Below are 24,954 nucleotides of genomic sequence, written 5' to 3'. Positions count from 1 at the left end.
CATGGGGGGGCAGGGATTTTTGCTACCGGTTCCCTGAACCCCTGCCGCCATCACTACCGGATCATGCGATCCAGTCCAAACTGGGAGCATTTCACCACTGCACTAGATACATCATTTAAAACAAGGAAACAAGCAAAACATATATCTAACACCTGGTTTATTTCTGGCTTAGAAATATGTCTTGTTTATCAATTGAGTGCTATGTTGCAATCTTGAAATCAAATGAGTGTTTTTAAAATAATAGCAGAGTTCAGAATTGTTCTATGAAGCTTGCCATAAGCTATGGCTTATTTGCACCTTCTATTTACCTAACTATCTGTATCAATTTGCGTATTGTCTACCTATCCTCTATCTATTTTCTACAGAAGATATATTCCCTTGCAAATCTTGTGGCATCTGGTATCGTAGTGAAAGGAACCTGCAAGCTCATCTCATGTACTACTGCAGTGGGAGGCAAAGAGAAGGTGCTCAGTTATCAGAGGAGAATGAGGAAAGTATTCAACAGATATCTAGCTTCTGCCCCTTTCCACAGTGCACCAAAAGTTTTTCTAATGCAAGAGCTCTGGAAAATCATCTAAATTCTCACAGTGGTAAGTAAAAGAGGTGCTCCACTGGAATCATCTAACAGTTTAGTCTTAAAGAGAAAAAAAACACCAAAGAAGATGAACCATCCTTCAACATGAACATCCTTCATGTTGAAGGATGTCCTTTAATAAAGGGACCCAGTGGCTAAGATGCCGAGCTTGTCGATCGAAAGGTCGGCAGTTCAGCGGTTCGAATCCCTAATGCCACATAACGAGGTGAGCTCCCTTTACTTGTACCAGCTTCTGCCAACCTAGCAGTTCGAAAGCACATAAAAAATGCAAGTAGGAAAATAGGGACCACCTTTGGTGGGAAGGTGACAGCGTTCCGTGCGCCTTTGGTATTTAGTCATGCCGACCACATGAACACGGAGACGTCTCTGGACAGCACTGGCTCTTCAGCTTTGAAACGGAGATGAGCACCGCCCCCTAGAGTCGGGAACGACTAGCCCATATGTGCGAGGGGAATCTTTACCTTTACCTTTATCATGTCCTTTAATGCCCAGTGAAATGGCAACATCTAGCTGACTTGAGCTAATCTTCAAATCTTTAGCAGAGGTGAGTGGTGCCTGGTTGGATGGGGGTAAAAATGTAAAGATGGCAGGTGTGACTTAAGATCAGTTCTTTTTTCACATGTGTGACACATGCTAAAAGGGGCAAAGCTTCAATTACACAAATATATGTACAAATGTACCTATGTTATTAACAATCAAGACAGAAACTCTACCCCAGTCAAGGCTGGTAGGACCAGCTACCTTATATATACAAACAGGAAACTTCACTCCCCCATGCACTGATCTTGTTACCTAGTCTGGTAAGAAAACATCTGCAAGGAGAAAAGCAAGTCGAAGGGACACCAAGAACCCAATAGTTACTACCTGGATAGAAAATGTCAGCGCAATAGACCAGACAGCAGAGTCAGAAAGTATCCCAGAAATAAACCATTGCCAACTATTTGTACATGATTACCAAGAAAATATGTCAGTGAAAGAAAGAACTTGAAAGAGACTGTGTCTTTTCTTTCATTGTACATGCCTACTCTTTCCACATTCTAGTTATAACAGCAGCATTGAATGAAAGGCTGTCCTTTATTTAAAGTAAATGGAAAGTGTTATGGATAAAATAGCTCATTCTGGGGCAGTTTGATAGATGAGATGAATGCCAGCAGCTAAATGGTAGTTCTGGAAGTGGCCTGCTCAAAGAAAAGCAGTTTGTATAATACATTATGACTGCTCACATATAGTTATTGGAGATAATCTTGAATTTGATGATTTGTCTGACGAGTGTTGTGGTCACTAAAACTGGGCTATCTGCAATTCCTAGAGTAACGTATTTATTATTTCTTTTACTGATCAGGATATATGGAAGTGAGGAATTTTGGTTATTTCTCTGTATCCAGTTAGGACAAAACCTTTCCTGCTTAGCTTTAAGTTGACAGCCCTTCATCCTGTAGTAGATGATGGGTCCATTAGGTCTCTGTAGAATCTGGTGGATTCTAGGTGATTTTCAGATCTTTAGCTAGCTGTGTATTGCCATGGCTGGCTTTACTCTGCAGCTGTGATTATTGTAAGATGCAGATTTGAAAGTGATCATGATTCATTGACAAGATCCCTTTCAAATTACTTTTGATATAGTAAGGCACTCAGGGTGATGAAAGAGCTATTGAGCTCTTGGTACATTTATCTAGCACAGGGGTGGGCAACTGTGGCCCTTTTACAACCTGCGGACTTCAACTCCCAGAATTCCTGAGCCAGCTTGGCTGTCTCAGGAATTCTGGGAGTTGAAGTCCACAGGTTGTAAAAGGGCCACAGTTGCCCACCCCTGATCTAGCAAATTCCTAACAATTTTTACTGTATTTTATAGGACCATATCCATATTTTATAAGTAATCTTCCTTTGCTGTCGTCCTTACTTTGCTCCCCGCTTGTTTATTCTTCAAGTATGGTCTTGAACAGGGTTTTCAAAATTTGGCAATGTTAAGATTTGTGGACTTCAACTCCCAGCATGGCTAGCTGAGGAATTCTGGAAGTTGTAGTCCACAAGTCTTAACGTTGCCAAGTTAGGAGAGCCCTGGTCTTGAAGATAGAATTATGGGATAACCATGAAGCTTCTAACATTGGAACGTTTCAATTCTTTTAAGGCACAAGGGGTGCCTTGTCAGCTAGAGCGTTATACTGAGCTGTGATCTCTTGTTTTATGTTCTTTAAGTACAGTGTAATGGAACATTCCAGTCCGCTTTATATTATGTTATATTATTATTTACTTCTTATTCTTTTTGTAGGAGTAAAAATGGAAGAATTTCTTCCCTCCGGCTCTAGCCTGAAATGTACTGTTTGTAACTATACCGCAGATTCGGTTATCAACTTCCATCAACATCTATTCTCACATCTCACTCAAGCTGCCTTCCGATGCACACATTGTCATTTTGGTTTCCAGACTCAGAGGGAACTGCTACAGCACCAAGATCTCCACATTTCTGGCAACAAACTGCAGAGAGAAAGCGATACTGAGCACTCTCCGAATGCCAGTGAAGAGACTTTGCAAGCCCCTGACAGTTCCCAAAGCCAAAAGGCAGTGCAGACAAAGGATGTGAGTTCTGACACTGAGCTTGATAAATGTGAGAAGAAGACTCCTCTTTTCCTTCCAAATCAGAGGCCAGAAACACAGACCACTCCACATAAGCAGAGCTTCTCATACACCAAAATAAAATCTGAGCCATCTAGCCCAAGGCTTGCCTCGTCTCCAGTCCAACCTAATCTCGGTCCTTCATTCCCTATGGGTCCTTTTCTTTCTCAGTTTGCTTTCCCCCAGGATATCACGGTGGTTCCACAGGCTTCTGAGATCTTAGCCAAGATGTCTGAGCTGGTTCATCGAAGGCTGAGGCATGGAAGTAATAGTTATCCCCCGGTCATTTACAGTCCACTAATGCCAAAAGGAGCTACCTGTTTTGAGTGTAACATCACGTTCAACAATCTAGATAACTATTTAGTTCACAAGAAGCACTACTGCAACAGTCGATGGCAACAAATGGCGAAGTCACCAGATTTTGGCAGTGTTTCAGAAAAAATGCCTGAGGCTGTGAGTCCTGGCAATGGACAAAATGCAATCAACATTTTGAGTGCAACGGCTCACACTTCAGATCCTGAGAATCAACTTCTTCAGGCGTCTTGTATCAATTCTTCTACTGTCCTCGATATCATTGGGCCAAATAGTAAGGGTCATGAGAAAGACTTTTCATCACAAGTGAAGAAGCTGTCAAATACTGCCAATAGTGATGATAAAATGAATGGGAAGCCTTCTGATGGCAAGAACTCAACTTCTACATCTTTAATAGAAGGAGAAAGCGATCCCAACAAAACTACATGTGAAGCCTGCAATATTACTTTCAGTAGGCATGAAACATACATGGTCCACAAACAGTATTACTGTGCCACTCGTCATGATCCCCCACTTAAAAGATCAGCTTCAAATAAAGTGCCCGCCATGCAGAGAACAATGCGTACACGCAAACGAAGGAAGATGTATGAGATGTGTCTACCAGAGCAAGAGCAAAGGCCACAACTGGTCCAGCAACGCTTCCTTGAAGTAACTAACCTTGTGAACCCTTGCACATCTTCTCAAGAACCAGCAGATAGCCTTGGCGAGTGCTACCACCCACGCTGTGATATCTTTCCAGGAATAGTTTCCAAACACTTAGAAACATCACTGTCCATTCATAAATGCACCTCAACCTCAAAATGTGACACCCAACATTCCACAATTTCCTGCTTGGAAATGGACGTCCCTATTGATCTCAGCAAAAAATGTTTGCCCCAGACTGACAGGACATCCACTTCCCCCAAAAGGCTGCTGGACTATCATGAATGCACCGTATGCAAGATCAGTTTTAACAAAGTAGAAAATTACTTGGCGCATAAGCAGAATTTTTGTCCCGTCACTGTGCACCAACAAAATGAAATGGGACATCTTGATAGCAAAGTATTTCAAAACCCAGAAAGTGAACGGAACAGCCCTGAGGTCAGTTATGACCGAACCATCATCAAATGTGAGAAAAATGGAAACTCAAAACAGGCTTCTCCCAACGGAAACTTGTTTTCTACGCACTTAGCAACCCTTCAAGGACTTAAGGTCTTTAATGAAGCCACCCAACTTATAGCTACAAAAGAAGAAAACAAACATTTTCTTCCTCAATGCCTTTATCCAGGAGCAATAAAGAAAGCTAAAGGAGCAGACCAGCTTTCTCCATATTATGGAATAAAGCCAACTGATTATATTTCTAGTTCTTTTGCTGTTCACCACAATGATGTAGATCAAAGTACGGCTGCAGAAAGTGACTCACTGAAGGGCCAGACACCATCTAATGGGTGCCCTGTTCAGAAAAAAGAATCTCTGCCCCTCTTGCCAAAAAACAGAGGGATGGTTATCATTAATGGTGGACTAAAACAGGAGGAGCGGCCTGCAGGAAACCCACAGCAAGAGAACATTTCCCAGACTCCCCAACAGCATGAAGATGGACATAAATCACCATCTTGGGCCTCGGATAATAACTTAACTGCCAATGAAAATGTCTCGCCAACCATTCCAGCAGCAGAAGAACAATTATCTAGTATAGCAAAAGGAGTAAATGGTTCTACTCAGGCCCCTACCAGTGGAAAATACTGCCGGCTGTGTGATATCCAGTTCAACAACCTATCAAACTTTATAACTCATAAGAAGTTTTATTGCTCATCCCATGCAGCAGAACACGTCAAATGAAAATGGCTGGCCCCCCCTGTTTGGTATCTGTGTTTAGTATACAGTATTGTTCCATACAAGTCTGAAAGAGAGCTGTTTGTATGACTTCTGGACAATCAGGAGTTAGTTCATTACTGCTGAGTTGAAGACTTAAAAGATGTACTTCCATTACAGTTCATTAGTAAAGTGTATTCTTGGTGCCATTTTCAAAACTATTTATTTATTTTACCAGCAGTGTTCATAGCTGTAGTTATTTTTAATTTAAAGAAAAAAAAACTTTATATTAAAGTCATTTGTAATGTTATTGTATAATTGTGTAGCACATATGGTTTGCACTGTATAGTAGATTTTAAAGAAAATAGTCACAAACTCTACAAAAAAGGCATTTTAGAAATTTAGCTTCAAAAGCACCTGTGTATCCTATTTTTCCTTATATGCTATTGCAGATATGTGTAGATGCTAAAATATAATTTGCAAAAGGTTTCAACTACGCTGTAAAGTTCGCCTTAAAATTTCAATTTTTTAAAGAATTTGGCTCAGTTTGCACTTTATATTTTAGCAGATACAGTACCTTAGTCACTAGGCTTTGCATTTGTATGTAGCGGTATGTTTGTCTACTTTCTTACCTGAAATGTCTGTTAAAATGAAGATGGCTTTTTTTTCCCTTGTATAGTCCTTGTATTTTCTTTCACTGATGCATCTCTGTCTCAATTTTTAAACATTTGCTGTTAAATGCAATACTTTATAAAGAATGAACAAAATTACTGGAAGCAGTATTGTAAGTAATGAGGTCATATCTATCCATTTTATCTTTTGAAAGGCACAGTCAAAAGGAATTTCTTAGCTCAATGCTGCAAGTATGAATCTAATTCATTTATAAGATATATTTAAATATAACAGTAGCAATACTGCAACTGGTGATCACAGAGATAATGTTCTACTTCTGATAGAAATAATTTCTCAACAAATGTTGTTACTATGCATGTATATGGATGGAATAAAATTCCAGATCATCAGACTGGTCAGGCAGTAATTTATTCATTTTAAAAATCTTATCAAGCTCAATAAAGTAAGTGGCTGGTTGTGGGCTAATCTAATATTGTATGCTCTTCAGTTAATATAAATGTCCTAAAAAATGCCATGCAAGAATGGGAACCCAGAGCTGTTGGAGCAAGGAGGAGCTAGGAGGAGTCATGACCTATCACATGTTCCTCCCATTCCTCAATGGAGAATTGCTGTATTTTATTGATTTTACTTCCAGTGTCAACCCTGCTTCTAGAAGACAGTTGTAATACTGAAACCACTCTACACGGGGTTCTACATTGACCTTCCTAGCATATCACTGTAAACCCGTACCAGAGGTATGTTTTATTGACTTGCTAAAATAAAATCCATGCAAAGTGGAGCACAATTTAGGACCACTAATCAAGCCCAAGTACATACTATGACATCTGGATCTCAGCTTAAACTCACTCAAGGGGAGATAGAGAAAGATAGGATTATCTGGCTGAGACTCATCCCATCTTGACTGGTCCTTAATGTGGTTATGGATGGAGAGTAAAAGAAAAGTCAGATGCTCTTTTGAAGTCCTGAACCAAAAATCCTACTTTTGAGAGGATACCTTCTTGTATTGAAAACTACCATACCATTGGTGGATGCCCTCTTCGGTGCCTGTCCTCTGGAATGTATCTATTTATTGTTGATTGCATCCTAAATTATGAAGAATTTTAAAAATTGGCTTGTTAACCATTTGAATCGCCCAATCTAGCATCACCTTTATTTTCAAGAATGTCTCCTGGATCTTCATTCTTTGAATGCTTACTTTGAAAATATGGCATTTTCCCCAGAAAATGAGACAAGTTATCAAGCATCACTCTTAGATGATGTAGCAAAATGTTTCATAGACTAGATGAAGCCCAAAGTAAGTCTCTAAAACTCAAGTCCTTAAATATTATTGTAAATGATTATCAACTGAATACCTGTAAACATATAACATGTCCTTGAAAAAAGTGTTGTTATTCCAATCAAGGTGAGACTCTGTGTCTTTGACACTGTTGAAGGAAGGTTATTTTGTCCTAGAGCAGTGTTTCTCAACCTTGGAAGCTTGAAGATGGGTGGACTTCAATTCCCAGAATCCTCCAGCCAGCAGTGCTGGCTGGGGGATTCTGGGAGTTGAAGTCCACCCATCTTCAAGCTACCAAGATTAGAAACACTGTTCTAGAGAGTAGCAGTTTGCATTCTGGTCAATATTCTGTAGTTGGCTTTACCCATCATGATAGCTATAAGCATGTCCCTCTGCTGGCACACATCAAGAAGTTCACAACAAGCAATCCTTCAATTCAGTTGTGATTGTACCCTGTTATAAACTATCAAGTGTACATCATATGAGAGTGAGTTTTCCTACCCACAGAGGAAAAAACACCCTGATGTCAGATCTGTCCATAACCAAAACCAAAAAATTGAGAATTGGACCTGCCCACTGAATCACTTGAGTAATTAAAAAATAAAGGTACAAAAACTCAGTTCCAACATCAATAAAAACTTTGTTGAACAACTGATGAAATGGTGTCTTAGCATTCCTTCAATAATTGTCACTAATCAGAAATTCTTGGATTGTTATGTGCCTGTTTAATTGGTTCCATTCCAGCCTGCTGGGAAGAAAACTAACACACTAGCTAATTTCAATGTCATTATTGTTTTGAAGTACATGAAATGCAGGAAAGTCATATCAATAAGAATATAGTTCAAGGACAGAAACTAAAATCTGGGAATTCTTTATAATCCCTGCTCAGTTCTAAGGTGCTCATTGCAGTTGAATTTAAGGGACTATAACTCTATTGTTGTAACAATTATGAATCAGTTGCTTGAATGATCACTCCTTGAGTCCAAGTATTGAGGGAGGAGTAGATAAGGGAATACTTTCTCAGGACCAGAAGAGTTCAATGCACATTTAAAACCCAAGCCCAATATATGGAAACACCCTGAATTCAAAACTATTACTGATTACTGGAAGCAAATTACTGATTACTGGAAGCAATCAGAAAGTATTAAAATATCAGATGTATTGATAAGAGAAATTTCTGGAACTCTTCACAAACATGGATGTAACTCAAGAAAATTCTAAAAGTTTGTCCCAACTGAGTGAATTAACCTCACACTAGATCAGGATTTTGAGAACAGTGAAGTGCACAGCCATGGAGAAGAAACTTGTCATCAAATTTGAAGTAATATTTGGTTTACGAAGACCAAAAGTAAAGCAGGCGCCTTCTTTAAAGACTAAGAAGCTGGTAATTAGAAACAGGTAAAGTAGGAAAACTTGAAGAAAGCTTTCAGAAATCCATTGTTGAGAACATGGGTATATTTGTGGAACTTAGTTCACCCCAAAGTTAACATTTTTTTCAAATTTGAGATTCCACCAGGGTTCTAAAAGTTAATTTAACTTTCAGAAACTCTCCGTTACCTCTACTTCCCAGACTGGAAGAGAATCCGCATAATCCTGAAGACAACAGGGTAAAGAAATATGCAAGATTTAATAAGCAGTTATGCAGAGGGAAGGATTAGGCTTAGTGAAAGAAGAGCAGTCAAGAATGCAGCAATTCGGAGAGGAAAAATGAAAGAAGCTTCAATCAAAGATGACAATCGGCTCTAGCTTTAGGCAAACTGAGGCAGGTCCTCCAGCAGCTATTCTGGCAGGCTCTCAATCCCTAGACAAGACAGCACAAAATAAATGTATATACAGTGTAGAGATATCCATATGCATATATACATACATAGCCTGTTCCTGTCCATAGCACAAACATTTTTCAAGATATCACTGTCTCAAATATATTGACTCCATGGGTTGAAGAGCTAAAAATAAAGCATTTTTTCTTCCTTTTTGTGACAAACTTGTCTACCTTCTTCAACTACTATCTTCAGTTCTAGCTATCTCTGATGCGACAGAGGACAGCACAATAGTTTCAAGGGAAAATGATGGTTTGTCTTGCCCCTTGGCAAGTTTAAATTTATCAGCTTAAAATTTATGAAATATCCCTCAAATACGTAACTATTTTTTTTTACTAGTAATATTCTTTTTTCTCATGGCTTCCCAAGGGTGAGCCAACTAGATCAGGGCTGTCAAACTCCTGGCCTGCAGGTCGGATGCGTCACGTCCTGGCCACGCCCACACCCGCTTTAGCAAAGGCAAAAAAGTCCCTATACATCACATGACCCCGCCGTGACAACGTGAGTTTGACACCCCTGAACTAGATCTTTTAACAATTGTCCAGGGACAAATACAAAAATTTGTAAGTGGATGGATTATATCTAATTTTTCTTTGCAGCTATTGACTTCTCTTTTTTTCAAGTGGCATATGAAAATGTTTAATAGCAAGATGAAATCCCCAAATTATGGATGTGGAGCTTTTAAAGGAGAAGAATAAAGAGAAACAGGAGCCTATGTGTAATAAATCTTATAAAAATGACTGTTAGTTATTATATTCAGGCCTCATGTTTTAAAATATTTGGTTTGTTCCCCTTTGAGGTAAAGAGAAAGCTGTATATCAGAAACATTTTTCAGCATGCAGTAATTTGGGGTATCATCGGTTACTAAAAACATTGGTAGACGTGTTGCAAAGGTATTGGTCCTGGAACTGTCAAAATTCTGTACACTTCCTCCATTACCTCCTGTGCTCTATAAGTAATTCCAGAAACTATAAATCCAGCTTCCAAACTAAATTATGCTTTACTTTTGCTCTCATTAGTTTAAGGAAGTTGATAATTCAATTGATGTGCCATCATTTAATTTGTGTCTCTTCGTTATCACCTTAATGCTGTTATGGCATGAGGAACTGGCTCACTCCATTGGGTTAGCCCATCCCATACGAGCAGAAGAGACATGCTGTGGATCCCATCAGTCAAAGAATTTAGGCTGGCAGGATTCAGGAGAAGATCCTTTTCTGCCTACCTTTGGAACCTCATGTTACCCAAGTTGAGATCCACGCCGATTCTTTTGGTCAAAGGATTTGAAGACCTGGCTTTGCCAACTGGTCTTGGGCCCCAATGGGGGAAATGGCATCCTGGAAGTGGTTAATGGATTAGACAGATCCCGCCTCTTCCCTGTGTGCACTTCCCTTCTCCATTGTGGTTAATTGAATTTTAACTGAATTTTAAATTTACATTATTTATGGTTTTAATAACTATAGTAACTCCTACAAAAGGCCATTCATTCTTGACTAAATAACATATGGGGTATTAAAAAAACTTTCAGCCAATAAGATCTAGATATGCAAATTAATTGTCTCAGGTTACTCTTTAATGGTTTTATGATAATAGGCAATTTTTAAACACCATATAATTTTAGAATAGTCTAAAGATCTAAATAAATCAATGTTTTGGTGAACTTTTTTCTTGATAACTTGGATGACTAGGGATAGAGACTACCTGTTGTCGCTCAACAATACCTGTGTGTAATTTGGGGGTCTTCTTGGACTTTTGACTCCTGTTCAAGAAACAGATGGCAGCCATAGCCCAGAGTACCTTTACACCACTTCATGTTGTGTGCCAGTTGTGCTTTTTCCTGAACCATGAAGTCATCTCATGATCACTTATGCATCTCCTGAATAGATTACTATAATGGTTTTTACATGGGGCTGCCTTTGAAGAGTATTGAGAAGCTACAGTATTCAGCAGTGTGGGGCATTATGGGCACTCCTTGATCAGTGCATGTTACACTTCTACTCCACAAGCTATAGTAGTTGCCAATATGGTTCCAGGAGTAAATCAAGGTGATGATCACGACCTATAAAGCCTTTCATGGTATAAAGAGTGAACAATGAGTTATCTCTTCCTGATTAGTTGATATTTAAGTATCTCGCAGGGAAAGGTCCAGATAACGTCTGTTGGAGAGTACCATCTGGCCATGCCCAGAAAGAACTTGCTGTAGTGCCTGTCCTTGGGCACATTATTCTCCAAAGATTAAACTGGCTGCAACTTTGCAAAGTTGTAAAGATATGATGCTGTCACTGGGCCTGGAGATCTGGAGGTATAAATGAGTAGTTCTGTTCATTTCTTATTGGTAAGTTTGTTTTACACCAGCTGTGTACTACATGTGTGTTGTTGTGTCTTTGTTTTTTATGTTAACTCTCTAATTATTGTTAGAGAGCCAGTTAGCGTAGTCTAGAAACTGGGAGATCCTGAATTGTAGTTCTGCCTTAGGTACAAAGCCAGTTGGATAACCTTGGGCCCGTCCCTGTCTCTCAGGCCTAGGAAGCAGGCAATAGCAAACCACTTCTGAAATAATGCCAAGTATTCTGACCCAGCTCCCCAAACACGACAAACCCTCTGAAGTTAATTCAAAGATTCCTTTAATTAGGAGTGCCGGCAGCCTCAGCAAAAAGTTTCTCTCTCACCGCAGGCTAACAAGTCTGTCCAGCCACAAGATGAATAGTTGTCTGCCACATGTATTCATCTACACCCCCTGCCTTTTATCCCCAGAGCTAGGGTGGTTCGGTAGCAGCGGTGGTTTTTCTTTTCCAAGGATTGGCCCACTGATTTCCACTGCTCTCCTCTCCTCTGCCTTCTGTGCATCCGCACATCAGGCACTGGACTCAGCTGTTCCTCCTCTTCTTCATGAGCTACTTCCAGACCTGGGGGTGTTGACTTTCCATCTGAGGGCTGACGGACGACCCAGGCCCCGCCTCTGTCTCTCTCTCTCTCTGCCAACTCCACTCCCTCTTCCCTCTAAGAGTTCTCAGGTTGTCTTGATGCTGACACTGACTCCCACGCCTCCTCCTCCTCCTCTGATTCATCTGCTGGAGGGGCCGGTGGCCAAAGGCCACAACACCAAGAAAAAGCAGGGATTATTCACACAGTCACAGGAATCATCATTAACTCAAAGAAATACCAAAGAAAATCAAAATCAAACCAAAGAAAACTCTTAGCCACCCTGAATCATGATCTTGAAATCTATAAATGGAAAAAATAGATAAGTAAATTAGTAAAGTCACCTAGCATTACATACATAATTGCCAGAAAGGGCAGAGTAAAAAACACAAGGTTGACATTTTTCAGGGACGGCAACATTTGATGCAACATCCAATTATTGCAATACTAATTGTCCCCTATTTCCTTCAAGATCTCACTCGTTTTTAAAGTTTTCATCCCAATCACAAATGGATTGGGTAAAGAAAGTGCCAGATCTAAAATCACTCAGTGTCAATGATTTGAATCTCAGTTTCCCCACCAATACATCCAAAGACTATGTAAACTTGTGCAAAATTAGAACCTTACACTTTCTCTGATTTGACGGGTGGATTAATTCCACTGAAACAACCATAATAGTAGTAATACAAAAACCCCAGCATTAATGTGTGGGATTTCTTTACCACTACATCATCAAAATAACTTTTTCAGATTCTCTGCTTCCATTTTGTATTGCTTGGGTAATCTACAGAAGTTGAAAATCACAGTTATTTATATGTAATTCAACAAATGACTTTTCTTAGCCATGAGAGATGGGGTTCGGGGGGGGGGGGAGAGAATTTTATAGCAGCAATATTAAAGTCTTTTTTTTTTCTCCAAAGAGCTAAAAAGGCAGGTTTGTTTACTAATAACTAATGGAAAGGCAAGCTGCAAATATTTTCTATCTTTCTCCTCTCCCCTAGGGTTAAAAAGTAAATAAATAATGAAATAATGAAATGTGGTCTAGTTTTGCCCCTGTAGCATTTGCTGATTATTCTTGCATTACCCTCATAAAGATATAGTTCAGGTTTCTAAACCGAGATAGAAAGCCAGAGTTCAAGCACATTTTATAGACATTTGGGACAATCAGCAGCAATTGAATGAGAGATGTGATCCAATTGCTGATAAAACCAAAATGATTTGTTTCATTACAGTCAACATTTTGATGCAGATTGTTAGCATTGAGAAAATGTGAGCAACAAGGCTATCAGAAGCTGGAATAAAGTTAATATTGCTATATGTACTAAATCCCATTCTTACTGCTTTCTTGCAGAGAATTGCCTACTTCGTCTTACGAAATTCCCCATAAAAATTCAGGTCAGGCATGGAGAACATTGGCTAATATCAACACACCTCCCATTGAAATAAATCATCAGATCACTCACTTCAACTGCAGCTTTTATAATAGCAGCACAAGAGCCTTCGTGACCTTTGAAAGATTGCCATCGTATTTTGTTCACTTAATAAGACACTCTTCCTTAGGTTCTCACTGTCTGTTTCTAGTTTTGTTTCTGATCCTCCTTTAAATTATTTACAAACTCATCTATGTCCATCAAACCCATCTATGGATAATTGCGCTATTAAAATTGGCAGTGCTATTAACAGAGTCTGCCCTGCTCTGGGCAGCATGCACCCTTTCAAACCAACCTATGGAATTGCAAGAGACAGGATGGGACAATCTCTCATATGCTGATACATTTTTTTTAATAAACATAAAAAACTCAGTAGCTATATGAACAGCGTGTTCTCTGAGTACAATTAATTTTGAATAACAAAGAGACGATAGTTTTATATATATGATATATATATATATATATATATATATATATATATATATATATATATATATATCTTTTTTCTTTTTTCATAGGCTTTTATGTGCATATTCTTTCTAGCCAGGTTTTACCTATGTAAACTTAGTTGTTCTTCAGCCCTAGGTTCTGTGAAATCTCATTCACAAGTTCTTGGGCCCTTTTTCTGCTGACAAACTGCAACTCTGTGTTGCTTCCTGGGAGACCCAGATAGCTATTTCTACCTCTTAAGGCGTCATCAGTGGGCCACACCCACTTCCCAATTATCCTCCCTGTAAAAGGCATAATGTATCTTTTTTCTTTTTTCATAGGCTTTTATGTGCATATTCTTTCTAGCCAGGTTTTACCTATGTAAACTTAGTTGTTCTTCAGCCCTAGGTTCTGTGAAATCTCATTCACAAGTTCTTGGGCCCTTTTTCTGCTGACAAACTGCAACTCTGTGTTGCTTCCTGGGAGACCCAGATAGCTATTTCTACCTCTTAAGGCGTCATCAGTGGGCCACACCCACTTCCCAATTATCCTCCCTGTAAAAGGCATAATGTATCTTTTTTCTTTTTTCATAGGCTTTTATGTGCATATTCTTTCTAGCCAGGTTTTACCTATGTAAACTTAGTTGTTCTTCAGCCCTAGGTTCTGTGAAATCTCATTCACAAGTTCTTGGGCCCTTTTTCTGCTGACAAACTGCAACTCTGTGTTGCTTCCTGGGAGACCCAGATAGCTATTTCTACCTCTTAAGGCGTCATCAGTGGGCCACACCCACTTCCCAATTATCCTCCCTGTAAAAGGCATAATGTATCTTTTTTCTTTTTTCATAGGCTTTTATGTGCATATTCTTTCTAGCCAGGTTTTACCTATGTAAACTTAGTTGTTCTTCAGCCCTAGGTTCTGTGAAATCTCATTCACAAGTTCTTGGGCCCTTTTTCTGCTGACAAACTGCAACTCTGTGTTGCTTCCTGGGAGACCCAGATAGCTATTTCTACCTCTTAAGGCGTCATCAGTGGGCCAGATGAGATTTCACAGAACCTAGGGCTGAAGAACAACTAAGTTTACATAGGTAAAACCTGGCTAGAAAGAATATGCACATAAAAGCCTATGAAAAAAGAAAAAAGATACATTATGCCTTTTACAGGGAGGATAATTGGGAAGTGGGTGTGGCCCACTGATGACGCCTTAAGAGGTAGAAATAGCTATCTGGGTCTCCCAGGAAGCAACACAGAGTTGCAGTTTGTCAGCAGAAAAAGGGCCCAAGAACTTGTGAATGAGATTTCACAGAACCTAGGGCTGAAGAACAACTAAGTTTACATAGGTAAAACCTGGCTAGAAAGAATATGCACATAAAAGCCTATGAAAAAAGAAAAAAGATACATTATGCCTTTTACAGGGAGGATAATTGGGAAGTGGGTGTGGCCCACTGATGACGCCTTAAGAGGTAGAAATAGCTATCTGGGTCTCCCAGGAAGCAACACAGAGTTGCAGTTTGTCAGCAGAAAAAGGGCCCAAGAACTTGTGAATGAGATTTCACAGAACCTAGGGCTGAAGAACAACTAAGTTTACATAGGTAAAACCTGGCTAGAAAGAATATGCATATATATATATATATATATATATATATATATATATATATATATATATATATATATATATGATAATCACATAGCAATAGTAGCATTGTCTTATCTATATACATAAAAATGGCTCTGTGTGTGTGTGTGTGTGTGTGTGTGTGTGTGTGTGTGTATGTTCCAGCATAACTCTGGAACGCCTCGAGCAATTTCAACCAAACTTGGTATACAGGTGACTTACTCTCTGGAAAAAAATACTGTGGGGGTAAGATACCCTAAACATCCTTCAGAGTGAATATAGTGGCCACGTCGTCCAGCTGATCAGTCATGGCGGCCTTCTGCAGCAGCCATGCACGACCCGCAGTGCCATTCCAGACAGTGAGGAAGACCGTTGCTGCCAGATGGGTGGCGTTGCAGCCCAGGCAGTTACCATGGTGGCTGGCCATGTGCAGCCCCAACGCCACCGGGTACCAGATTGTGGTTACCGGTGGGCATGGGCAGCCAGATGGACAGTGGGTGGGGCCCAAAGACGTAAAGTAATTTTGTGTATGATTTTACATTATAATGTGTATACTGTACATATACTCTTAAAAGTCTGTAATGATTGGGATACATAAATACCCGGGCAATCAGCTAGTCCATACTAAAAAACTTTCATTATACAATTAATCATTCTCTTAATCTTTTTAATTTCTAACCTCTGTTTCTATTAGTTAGCCATATGTAAAACAAATCCCATGTTTAAAAGTATTCTGTTTCGTCCTTCTCCTTTATTTTTAACGTTAATCTATCCTTTTCTGCACATTCTAATATTTTTTTATAACATTTTCATCTGAAGGTATCTCTTCATTTTTCCATCATATGCTAGGATGTCTGTTTCTAATTTCCCCCCCAGTATAAAATCTGTTCCTTATTTATCTCCATCAATATCTAGGTCAAAACACATGTTGTACATTTGATTATTAGTCTCTGGATTCCCTGCCTGAATTCTAGATAGCTACTGAAAATAAGAAATATTAGGTGCCTTCATTTGTCTAATCGGTCATTGATCCTTTTCTTTGTCCTGTGGCTGTATTATCTTGCCGAAGGATCACTCATTTTGAAGGAGATGCATATTTGCAATCTTTAGAAATTACCTGATGATATTCAAAATCACTTGATTAATTTTAAAAGATTAAATGGAAGCATCTTGATAGTTATGAGGGAGAAGGAGGAAAGAACAGAGGAAAAGGGAAGAAAGGCCACCTAATCTTTCAGAAAAATTCTCTTTTTTTCCTTCTACTGGCAAATAATTGGCTAGTACATTTGGCAAGCATGAAACTAAATTATCGAAGAGCAAATGATTATAATCATGGTTGGTATAGATGTCTGTAGATGGTCTTGATTTATCAGAGTATATTGCCTTGAATTGTTTCTTTTTAAACTAATCATCAAAAGAAGTTGATCGTACTGCCTTTAAATCAAGCCATTCAGAAACAAGACTTACGATGTTCCAGTTTGCATTTTTTTCCTTCTCTCTTTAATCTGACTTTCACCTTTGGTGAATGGCATTGGACATATATAGTCATCCTGAAATGACTATTTTGTTTATGCATATGGATTCCCCCCCCCCCAAATTGCTAACATTAAAGACTCTTAACCTTTAGACTGATCTATAAACACGTAGGAATATAATGTCAGCATTCATTTGTCATCTTGCAGTAAACTGTCAGCACTCTATTCTCAGCCAAAATAGAGTATCTGTGTAAAGATTTATGCTAAGCTTTATAATATAACCAGATAAACATCCATGCGGCTCATCATGAAAACTCAATACAAACCACAAACACTCCATTAGCACCTTAATGGGCATTCTGAGTGGCATCTCAGAACAATCAAATGCTTTCAATAGAACCTGTTGCTGAAACATATGTGATTGATTCAATCTAGAGTGAAAAATAGCTTATATAGATCAGCCCATAAAAGAGGGGGGAAAGGCATGGATATCCTGAAGCAAAAATCTAGTACAGCTTCAATATGTCACATGCATGTAATTAATATGTAAGTTTATTTATTTATGGCACATATCAAACATGGACTAGCAATATATATTAACATTTCACCTAGATTAATAAAACAATATGTAAATGTTCTACCAGAAGTGAACACTTTTCATATCAGTCAAACCCAACCATTTTGTTTTAATCTACAGCTGCAGGCTATTTAAATGCTTTTAATGTATGGACTAGCTGCAGGATTAAGACACATGTGCCAGGATCTGGATAAGTAAATGGTATGCAAAAATAGGATTTAAGTTAATTCTGTGTGTGTGTTAAAGGAGCAGAAATGTCACTGATAAACTGCTCTGGGACTTTTAACCACTAAACAGAAGATTTACAGACAGTAGCTGTATATTTGAAACAAAAATATTTCATATGTGAAGTTTTGCTTGCCAATTAGATTCTTTTCTCTTATTCTTCTGTTGTTTAAGATACTTGTATCATATTTAAGATGGGATGCGGTGGCTCAGTGGCTAAGATGCTGAGCTTGTCAATCGAAAGGTCGGCAGTTCAACTGTTCGAATCTCTACTGCCGCGTAACGGGGTGAGCTCCTGTTACTTGTCCCAGCTTCTGCTCACCTAGCAGTTCAAAAGAATGTAAAAATGCAAGTAGAAAAATAGGGACCACCTTTGGTGGGAAGGTAACAGCGTTCCGTGCGCCTTTGGCCACATGACCACAGAGACGTCTTCGGACAGCGCTGGCTCTTTGTCTTTGAAACGGAGATGAGCACCACCCCCTAGAGTCGGGAACAGCTAGCACATATGTGCGAGGGGAACCTTTACCTATCATGTTTAAAAATCACATAACTGCATGTCATAAAGCCATTTTGTATCCTAGCTGAGAACTTCAGAAATCCAACAGGATCTCCGAAGAGGAATATGAAGTCATTCAATCTAAATATATTGGACATATTTTTTTCTCTCTGTGTCCCTCCCTGATATTTCATGTGAACCCTGAAATAATGTGTTGGAAGTCACCACTTTATAGCCACTGTTTACTGTTTCTTTGCACTCCAGATAAACAGATTGGTGTAGAAATTTCATGAGGGTACAGAAACATAACCCAGAGTATTGACATCCATTTTCTTTACCTCAGGGAAACTCAGTTATGTTTTTTTTTTTTATTATTGTCCTTCGCTCTTCAGGGTCCAGGGTTTGATGAATTAAGGTGCTGTGGTGGAATGTAGTCTGGAGTCCCAAGAAGAAGCAGCTGTTTTCCACAAACCAAAGAAGCAACAAAGCTTGGAATCCCTGGTATGCAGGAAGAGAGTTAACATGGCTCCACCTAGCAATTCATGGAGTTTATCTCTAGTTATGTAGATAGTTGTCTTAGTCTGGCAAGGTTCTATCAATAGGTGAACAACAATAAGAAATCACTTGGAAGTAACTCCGTGGGCCATTCTTTGTTCTTTGGGCCTGACAAATGCACACTCCAAAAATACACATTTCTAAGGAGCTGGCTGTGTTCACTGAATGCTCAGCTAAAGATCTAGCAGTTGCATTTGGGTGTTATGTTAAGTTTGAGTAGTCTTAATTTTGGTTAACATTTGTGTGTGTGCATATATGTAGTTTAGCATGTGCTGAAAAAGTTCAGTGTGTTGTAAAAAACCAAATAATGGGTTAATTCAGTAACTAGGTTAAGAATGTTTTTATTATTTTTTACAATTAACTGATCTTAACATGGCTCTCATGGACTTGGGCAGATTAGTGTGAAATTTAATTTCTGCTAAGCTGCCCAAGACTAGGGAAGCACAAAATATTCTGTCTGAAGTGTTTACCCATTTTTTCTGAATATAGATATATGCATGAGTGACAAATCTTGCTGCTTCAGGTTTACTAGAGTGAATATATATAGTCAAATTAGGCGTGGATTGAATTGCTTCTTTTTGTGAAATTGTACCGGTGAGGCTTTGATGGTTAGGAAATAAAAAATACTTTAACTGGACTTTAAAAGAAAGAGAGGAAGGGAGAAAGAGAAAGTCTGTGTATCCCTCACTCAGCTCATCTATAGCAGGCCTTAATTTAAGGTGAACTTCTTGGGATACTAGAGAAAATCCAAAACAGAAATATATTAGTAAATGAAAACTTCATGGTCCTGTGTTGGTTGACACATATCTCATCACCAGTTGCAGCATCAGTCAAGAGTGGTCCAGAGGGACAGAATCTTCTGGTGGTGGAAGGAGAAGTTTCTTGAGATTCATAAAGCACCCCAGAGGTAATCTAAAACAGGGGTGTCAAACTCAAGGCCTGGGGACTGGATCTGGCCCACAGGGTGCTTAGATCTGGCCAAAGGGATCGCCCTGAAAACAGAGAAGGATTGGCCTGCAGTGCCTCTACCAGCGATAATGGAGCTTGCAAGAGCCACAGGAGGCCGTTGAAGCCGAAAATGGAGCTCAGGAGCCTGTTTTCACTGGCAGAGCACTCGGGCCACCACAGACACCCCTGACACGAGTGACGTTGAGCTGGCCATGTCCACCCTGGCCATGCCCACCCCGGCCCCCTGAGGTCAAACTAATGTTGCCAGGTGTCCACTATTTGAGCGGACAGTCCACTTTTTTCACATTATGTTCACTATTTTTTTTCACAAAATAGTGGACATTTTTTTTATTCAAAAGCTTTATGATGAAATTAAAACGTAATTTAATATTTTACATATTATTATAATATATTTGATATTTTGAATTTTAAGTAAAGTTTTGAAGTGATTATTTTAATACGTGTTAAAATGTTTGTAAGAAAATATATAATTTAATTTTTATTTTTTATTTTTATTTTTTTACTACTTAACACTCCCCACCCCCACCCCCGCTTGTCCACTATTTTTTGGAAGCAGACCTGGGAACTCTAGGTCAAACACAACCCTGATCCAGCCCTTAATGAAATTGAGTTTGACACCCCTGATCTAAAAGATTGGAAAAATTGCTGGGCATCTAGAAATAAGCATAGGACAGTAAACATGAGACGGTCCAAGCAGAAAGTAAAAAAGGCAAAGAAGGAGAAGGATATCACTCATTTGCTATCTTTTGTTTTTCAATGTAGGCCTACCATTCCTGTAGAGTGATTTCTCATTAAACAAACACAAGCAAATGCTGTTGTAGCTTTATTTAAAGGTTGAGCGATGCCAAACTTGATTGTTGAGGTGGGAAGGTAGAGAGTTATGCCTAAATATTCAAGGAAATTAATATATCATTGCATCAATAGCTGTTTATTAAAAGGAATGTTGAAAAAAAAAACCCATTCCTGTTTAAACAACAAACAATATTTTAGTAAGATACGCTGCATTAAATGGCAGTCAATTTGTTCACCAATTTAAAAAAGCAGCTAATGGTTCAGATAATGATTGGGGAAAAGATGGATCCAGATTGCATTAGTGGAAATGTTGACAATCCTATTTCTTGTAGAAGTGTGGACTGTCCAGCTGCTTCCAAAATTATTATGGGTTAGATGGATGCGCAAAGCCAAGGATGGCCTTGAGTGCTTTTCCATTAAATGTCTGGCAATACTCTACCTTGACTTTACTGTCCAGAGACATTTTTGGATTTTAGTTTTCTTGCTCAATAGAGCAACTTTTGAAAGCTTTGTGAACAGAAGCAGGGATGCTCTTTGTGGGTGAATAGGTATTTTCCTTATTGTCAACCTCTTTGGAGATTGTATCCAAATTAGCCCATTAAAATGTTGGGAGAACTTCTCACTGGTTTGCTATAGCTCCTAAACTGGGATGAAGTTCTATGCTAAATAGATTATCCTACCAAATTTGGTGGATTATCTACCAATCCCAACTAGCTTCAAAGAAAGAGTTCTCTCACCTTTTAGACTGGAAGTAGGGTCTTGCTTTTATGTTGGATCTTACAGAAAGAAAACAAGGTCCTTTCATTCATTAATAGACTCAAGAGCTAAGTCTGCCACCAAATACCTGGATCTTATTATCTTATTATGGATATGTGGAGAAGCAAAGAAGTATTGGACAAAAATTAAGACATGGTTAGAAGAAATGATACAGCGACATATTTAGTTGAAACCAGAAATATTTCTGCTAGGAATTTTACCTGAAATTTATAATAAAGAGAATGTATATTTAATTATTCATGTATTAACCACAGCTAGAATTGTATTTGCACAACATTGGAAAAGTGAAGAGTTTCCCAATGATGAGAAAGTGATTAGGAAAATATTAGAATGTGCAGAAATGAACAGATGAACATTAGCAATTAAGGAGAAAGAACAAACTAAATATTATATGATATGGGAAGTATTTTATCAATGGTTGGAGAATAAAAAAGGAGTTTGGAAATAAAGAAGATGAAAAATTAATAGAAAATACACTAAGATAGAGATATAAATAAGATGAAAATTGTTAGTACACATATGATGAGAATAATGATGTTCAATGTTAATATGGTATTATTACTAGAAGATATTAAGAAAATGAAGAGCTTCACAATGTTTAATTGTTTAAAATATTATAACTTTAAGTTTAGAGAAATAATGTGAATGTGAATGATGGTTGTAAATCGTGAAAGATGTTGCACAGAGAAGTTTGTACCCAGATGACACACTGCTTAAGGAAAGATGGAATGTTTATATTCTTGAAACTGAAAAATAAAAAACTTTTTATATATAAAAAAGAGATAAGATGTCATTTAAGACAACTATGGTCAATGATATCACTTGCCTTTTATCAATGATAAGTGCAGATTTTTGTTCTGGCTAATCTAGCAGCAACTGAGGCTGTTGGTCATAATTCCAGAATACATTTTTTCCCACTCTCCTGTTCATCATGCACAACCAGGTGACAAGCCATCATTTAAAGAAAAAAAAAAGAAATTATATTGGGCTGGGGAGAAGGTTCATTTGAAACCACTGATTTTGTCAAAGTAGAAAGGCCAAAAGGATTAACAATTTATTTTCACAGGTGGTGCCCAATCCTACCTTGAAATTTTAAGATAGATAGCAATTATATGTACAATTAATTTTATTTTGATTTTTAATAAGTTACTACAGCATGCCCTCAAACCTCTGGAAGATTAATTCTAATTTCTGGAAAGCCAGTCTAAATTAGTCGGATGCAACTAAAATGTATCTTTAAAATAATAATCAGAGTCATGCAAGACTATGCTTAGGCTAAACTAAACAGAAGCCTGTAGGGCTCATTTCATCATCAGACATTTTCCCCAATTTTTTAAATTTAATGTTGAATTTATATCCCATTGTTCTGGTTACTCCAAGGCAATTTACAACAATAAAAATTCAGATTATAAAACCTAGGTTGTTAGCCTGGATGGTTAATTGCTTCCTGGTTTTGCGTTGTATTTTCTGTTTGGTGATTGTTTTCAGATTGTTTTTATGGTTATAAGCTGTATAGAGCTATTATGGAGTCAAATTGGCTTTATAAGTCTAATAAAAGAATACATAGCAAAAGTAATGTAATTCAAACCAAGTTAAAAGTAAAATCACTAAAACAATTCATAGTAAGAAGCTTGGTGAAAGATGCTTTTTTACCAATTTCCTAAATTCTGGGAGAATGGATGTGTCAGCACTTCAAGCTGCATTTACTCTAGTGCTGACATAAGAAGGAGAAGCGGAGGCGTCTGGAAAGGGACGTTTGACTTTTCACCTACTTATTTTCCCTGGAGATAATATCCCCTAGGAGATGGGATGGGAGGGGGAAATTCCTTTGAGCTGGAACAGTAGATTAGGGGTAGAATGACTTGGAAGATGGCCAATGAGTGCAGAGGAGTGGGGAAAGGAAAGGGAGGGTTTTGGGTCAGGAAGTCAGTGTTGGCTACGATGGAGTCGGACTTAGAATGTCGTGCTTAATAAATGGGAGTTTTTCATCAGAGACTTTGTTTGAAATGCAAATTATTTGAGACGACCTCAAAACCTGACAGGATGCCTAAGGCAGGGGTGTCAAACTCGATTTCATTGAGGACTGCATCAGGGTTGTGTTTGACCTCAAGAGGGGGCAGGGGGGCATGGCCAGGGTTGAGCAAATGTCAACTAAATTACAGAGGCATCAATCATGGAATGCATTAATGGGTGTGGCCAGGGTGGGCATGGCCAGCTTAAGGTCACTTATGTAGGTCCGCCTATGGTGGACCAAGCGCTCTGCCTGCGAAAACGAGCTCTGTTTTCAGTTGCAACAGCCTCCTGCAACCCTCTGCCAATGAAAACAGAGCTCGGGAGGCTGTTGCAACTGAAAACAGAGCTCGTTTTCGCTGGCAGAGGCACCACACGTCGGTCCTTCACTGTTTCCAGGGCAGTCTAGCAGGCCAGATCTAAGCTCCCCACAGACCTTGAGTTTGACACCCCTGGCCTAAGGCATCTCCTTAGAGAGTGCATTTCATAGCCCATGGAAGGTCTTTTCCAGTGGCACTGATGCTCAGCAAGCTTCTGGCAATGGGAACATTTTCATCAGGGCTTTCCCGATGATCAATGTAAGCAGGCATGTTCAGCAACAGATTTTGGATCTAAGCATGTTGTGGGACTACTACAACTCTCACCATCCCCATCTGGAACAGCCAGATTCTAATATTTATTTATTTCAATATTTGAGGGGCTGCCACAAAGAAGAGGGGTCAAGAGGGGTCAAAGCACCTGAGGGCAGGGCAAGAAGCAATGGATGGAAATTAATCAAGGAGAGAAGCAACCTAAAACTAGGAAGAAATTTCCTGACAGCGAAAACAATTTTTTTTTTTTAATTTGATTTATATGCCGCCCTTCTCCGGAGACTCAGGGCAGCTTACAATGTGCTAAGCAATAGCCTTCATCCTTTTGTATATTTATACAAAGTCAGGCAAGTTGTTAATCAGTGGAACAACTTGCCTCCAGAAGTTGTGGGTGCTCTGGAGCATCCACAAGAAGAGACTGGACAACCATTTGTTTGAAATGGAGTAGGGTCTCCTCCCTGAGCAGAGGGTTAGACTAGAAGACCTCCAAGATCCCTTCCAACTCTGTTATTCTGTTACTTTCTGTTATTCTTTGTTCAGATGAGTTTTCCTGGTTTGAAGCATTTCCATTTTTTAAAAGAAAATGCAAATACTTCACAGTCACTCCTTGATGACAATGTGCAGGTCAGGTCACTTGTACAAACAAATACACTCCTAACTCTTATTATTTCCTATTTGTGTATTCACCTATCATTTTTAAAAACAAATTGAAAAACAAACTATGCCCAAAATTCACAAGGTGGGCAAAGATTGTGCACGCCCAATACAGTTGGAGAACATCAGGATGGGAAGGGCTGCTGAATGGTATGTAAATTTGACATCAGAAACCAAAAATGATTAAGAAAGGGGAGGGTCATTAATATTGCACATATTCGTGGAGATTTATCCTTCTGATAAATTGTTCTGTCAAGGTTGGTTTCTATGCAGGACTGAAAAACCTGAATCTTTAAGGCTGAAGCAAACACCAACAACAGATTCTCCTGAGTGACTCAGGAGATTAAGGCTATAGGCCTAGCTACCCTTACCTGGGAGTAAATCTCACTGAAATAATTGGATCTCATC

The 24,954-nt window shown here is 38.8% G+C and overlaps 1 protein-coding gene across 1 annotated transcript in view; it reads left to right on the top strand.

Annotated features, from left to right (window-relative positions):
• The window catches only part of ZFPM2 (zinc finger protein, FOG family member 2), a 344,536-nt gene extending 339,024 nt beyond the window's left edge, over nt 1–5,512 (top strand). The window contains exons 7-8 of the mRNA XM_070940379.1: nt 366–590; nt 2,862–5,512. Coding sequence (XP_070796480.1) covers nt 366–590; nt 2,862–5,335 — 2,699 coding nt within the window. The 3' untranslated portion in view covers nt 5,336–5,512. The remainder of the gene's footprint in view (nt 1–365; nt 591–2,861) is intronic.
• The last annotated feature ends 19,442 nt before the right edge of the window (nt 5,513–24,954 follow it).

This window comes from Pituophis catenifer, unplaced genomic scaffold (genome assembly GCF_029215685.1).
Source record: "Pituophis catenifer annectens isolate HBS135680 unplaced genomic scaffold, rPitCat1.0.hap2 SCAF_3, whole genome shotgun sequence".
Classification (NCBI taxonomy): domain Eukaryota; kingdom Metazoa; phylum Chordata; class Lepidosauria; order Squamata; family Colubridae; genus Pituophis; species Pituophis catenifer.
Note: the sequence above shows the minus strand (reverse complement) of the source record. Positions and strands in the feature narration are given on the sequence as shown.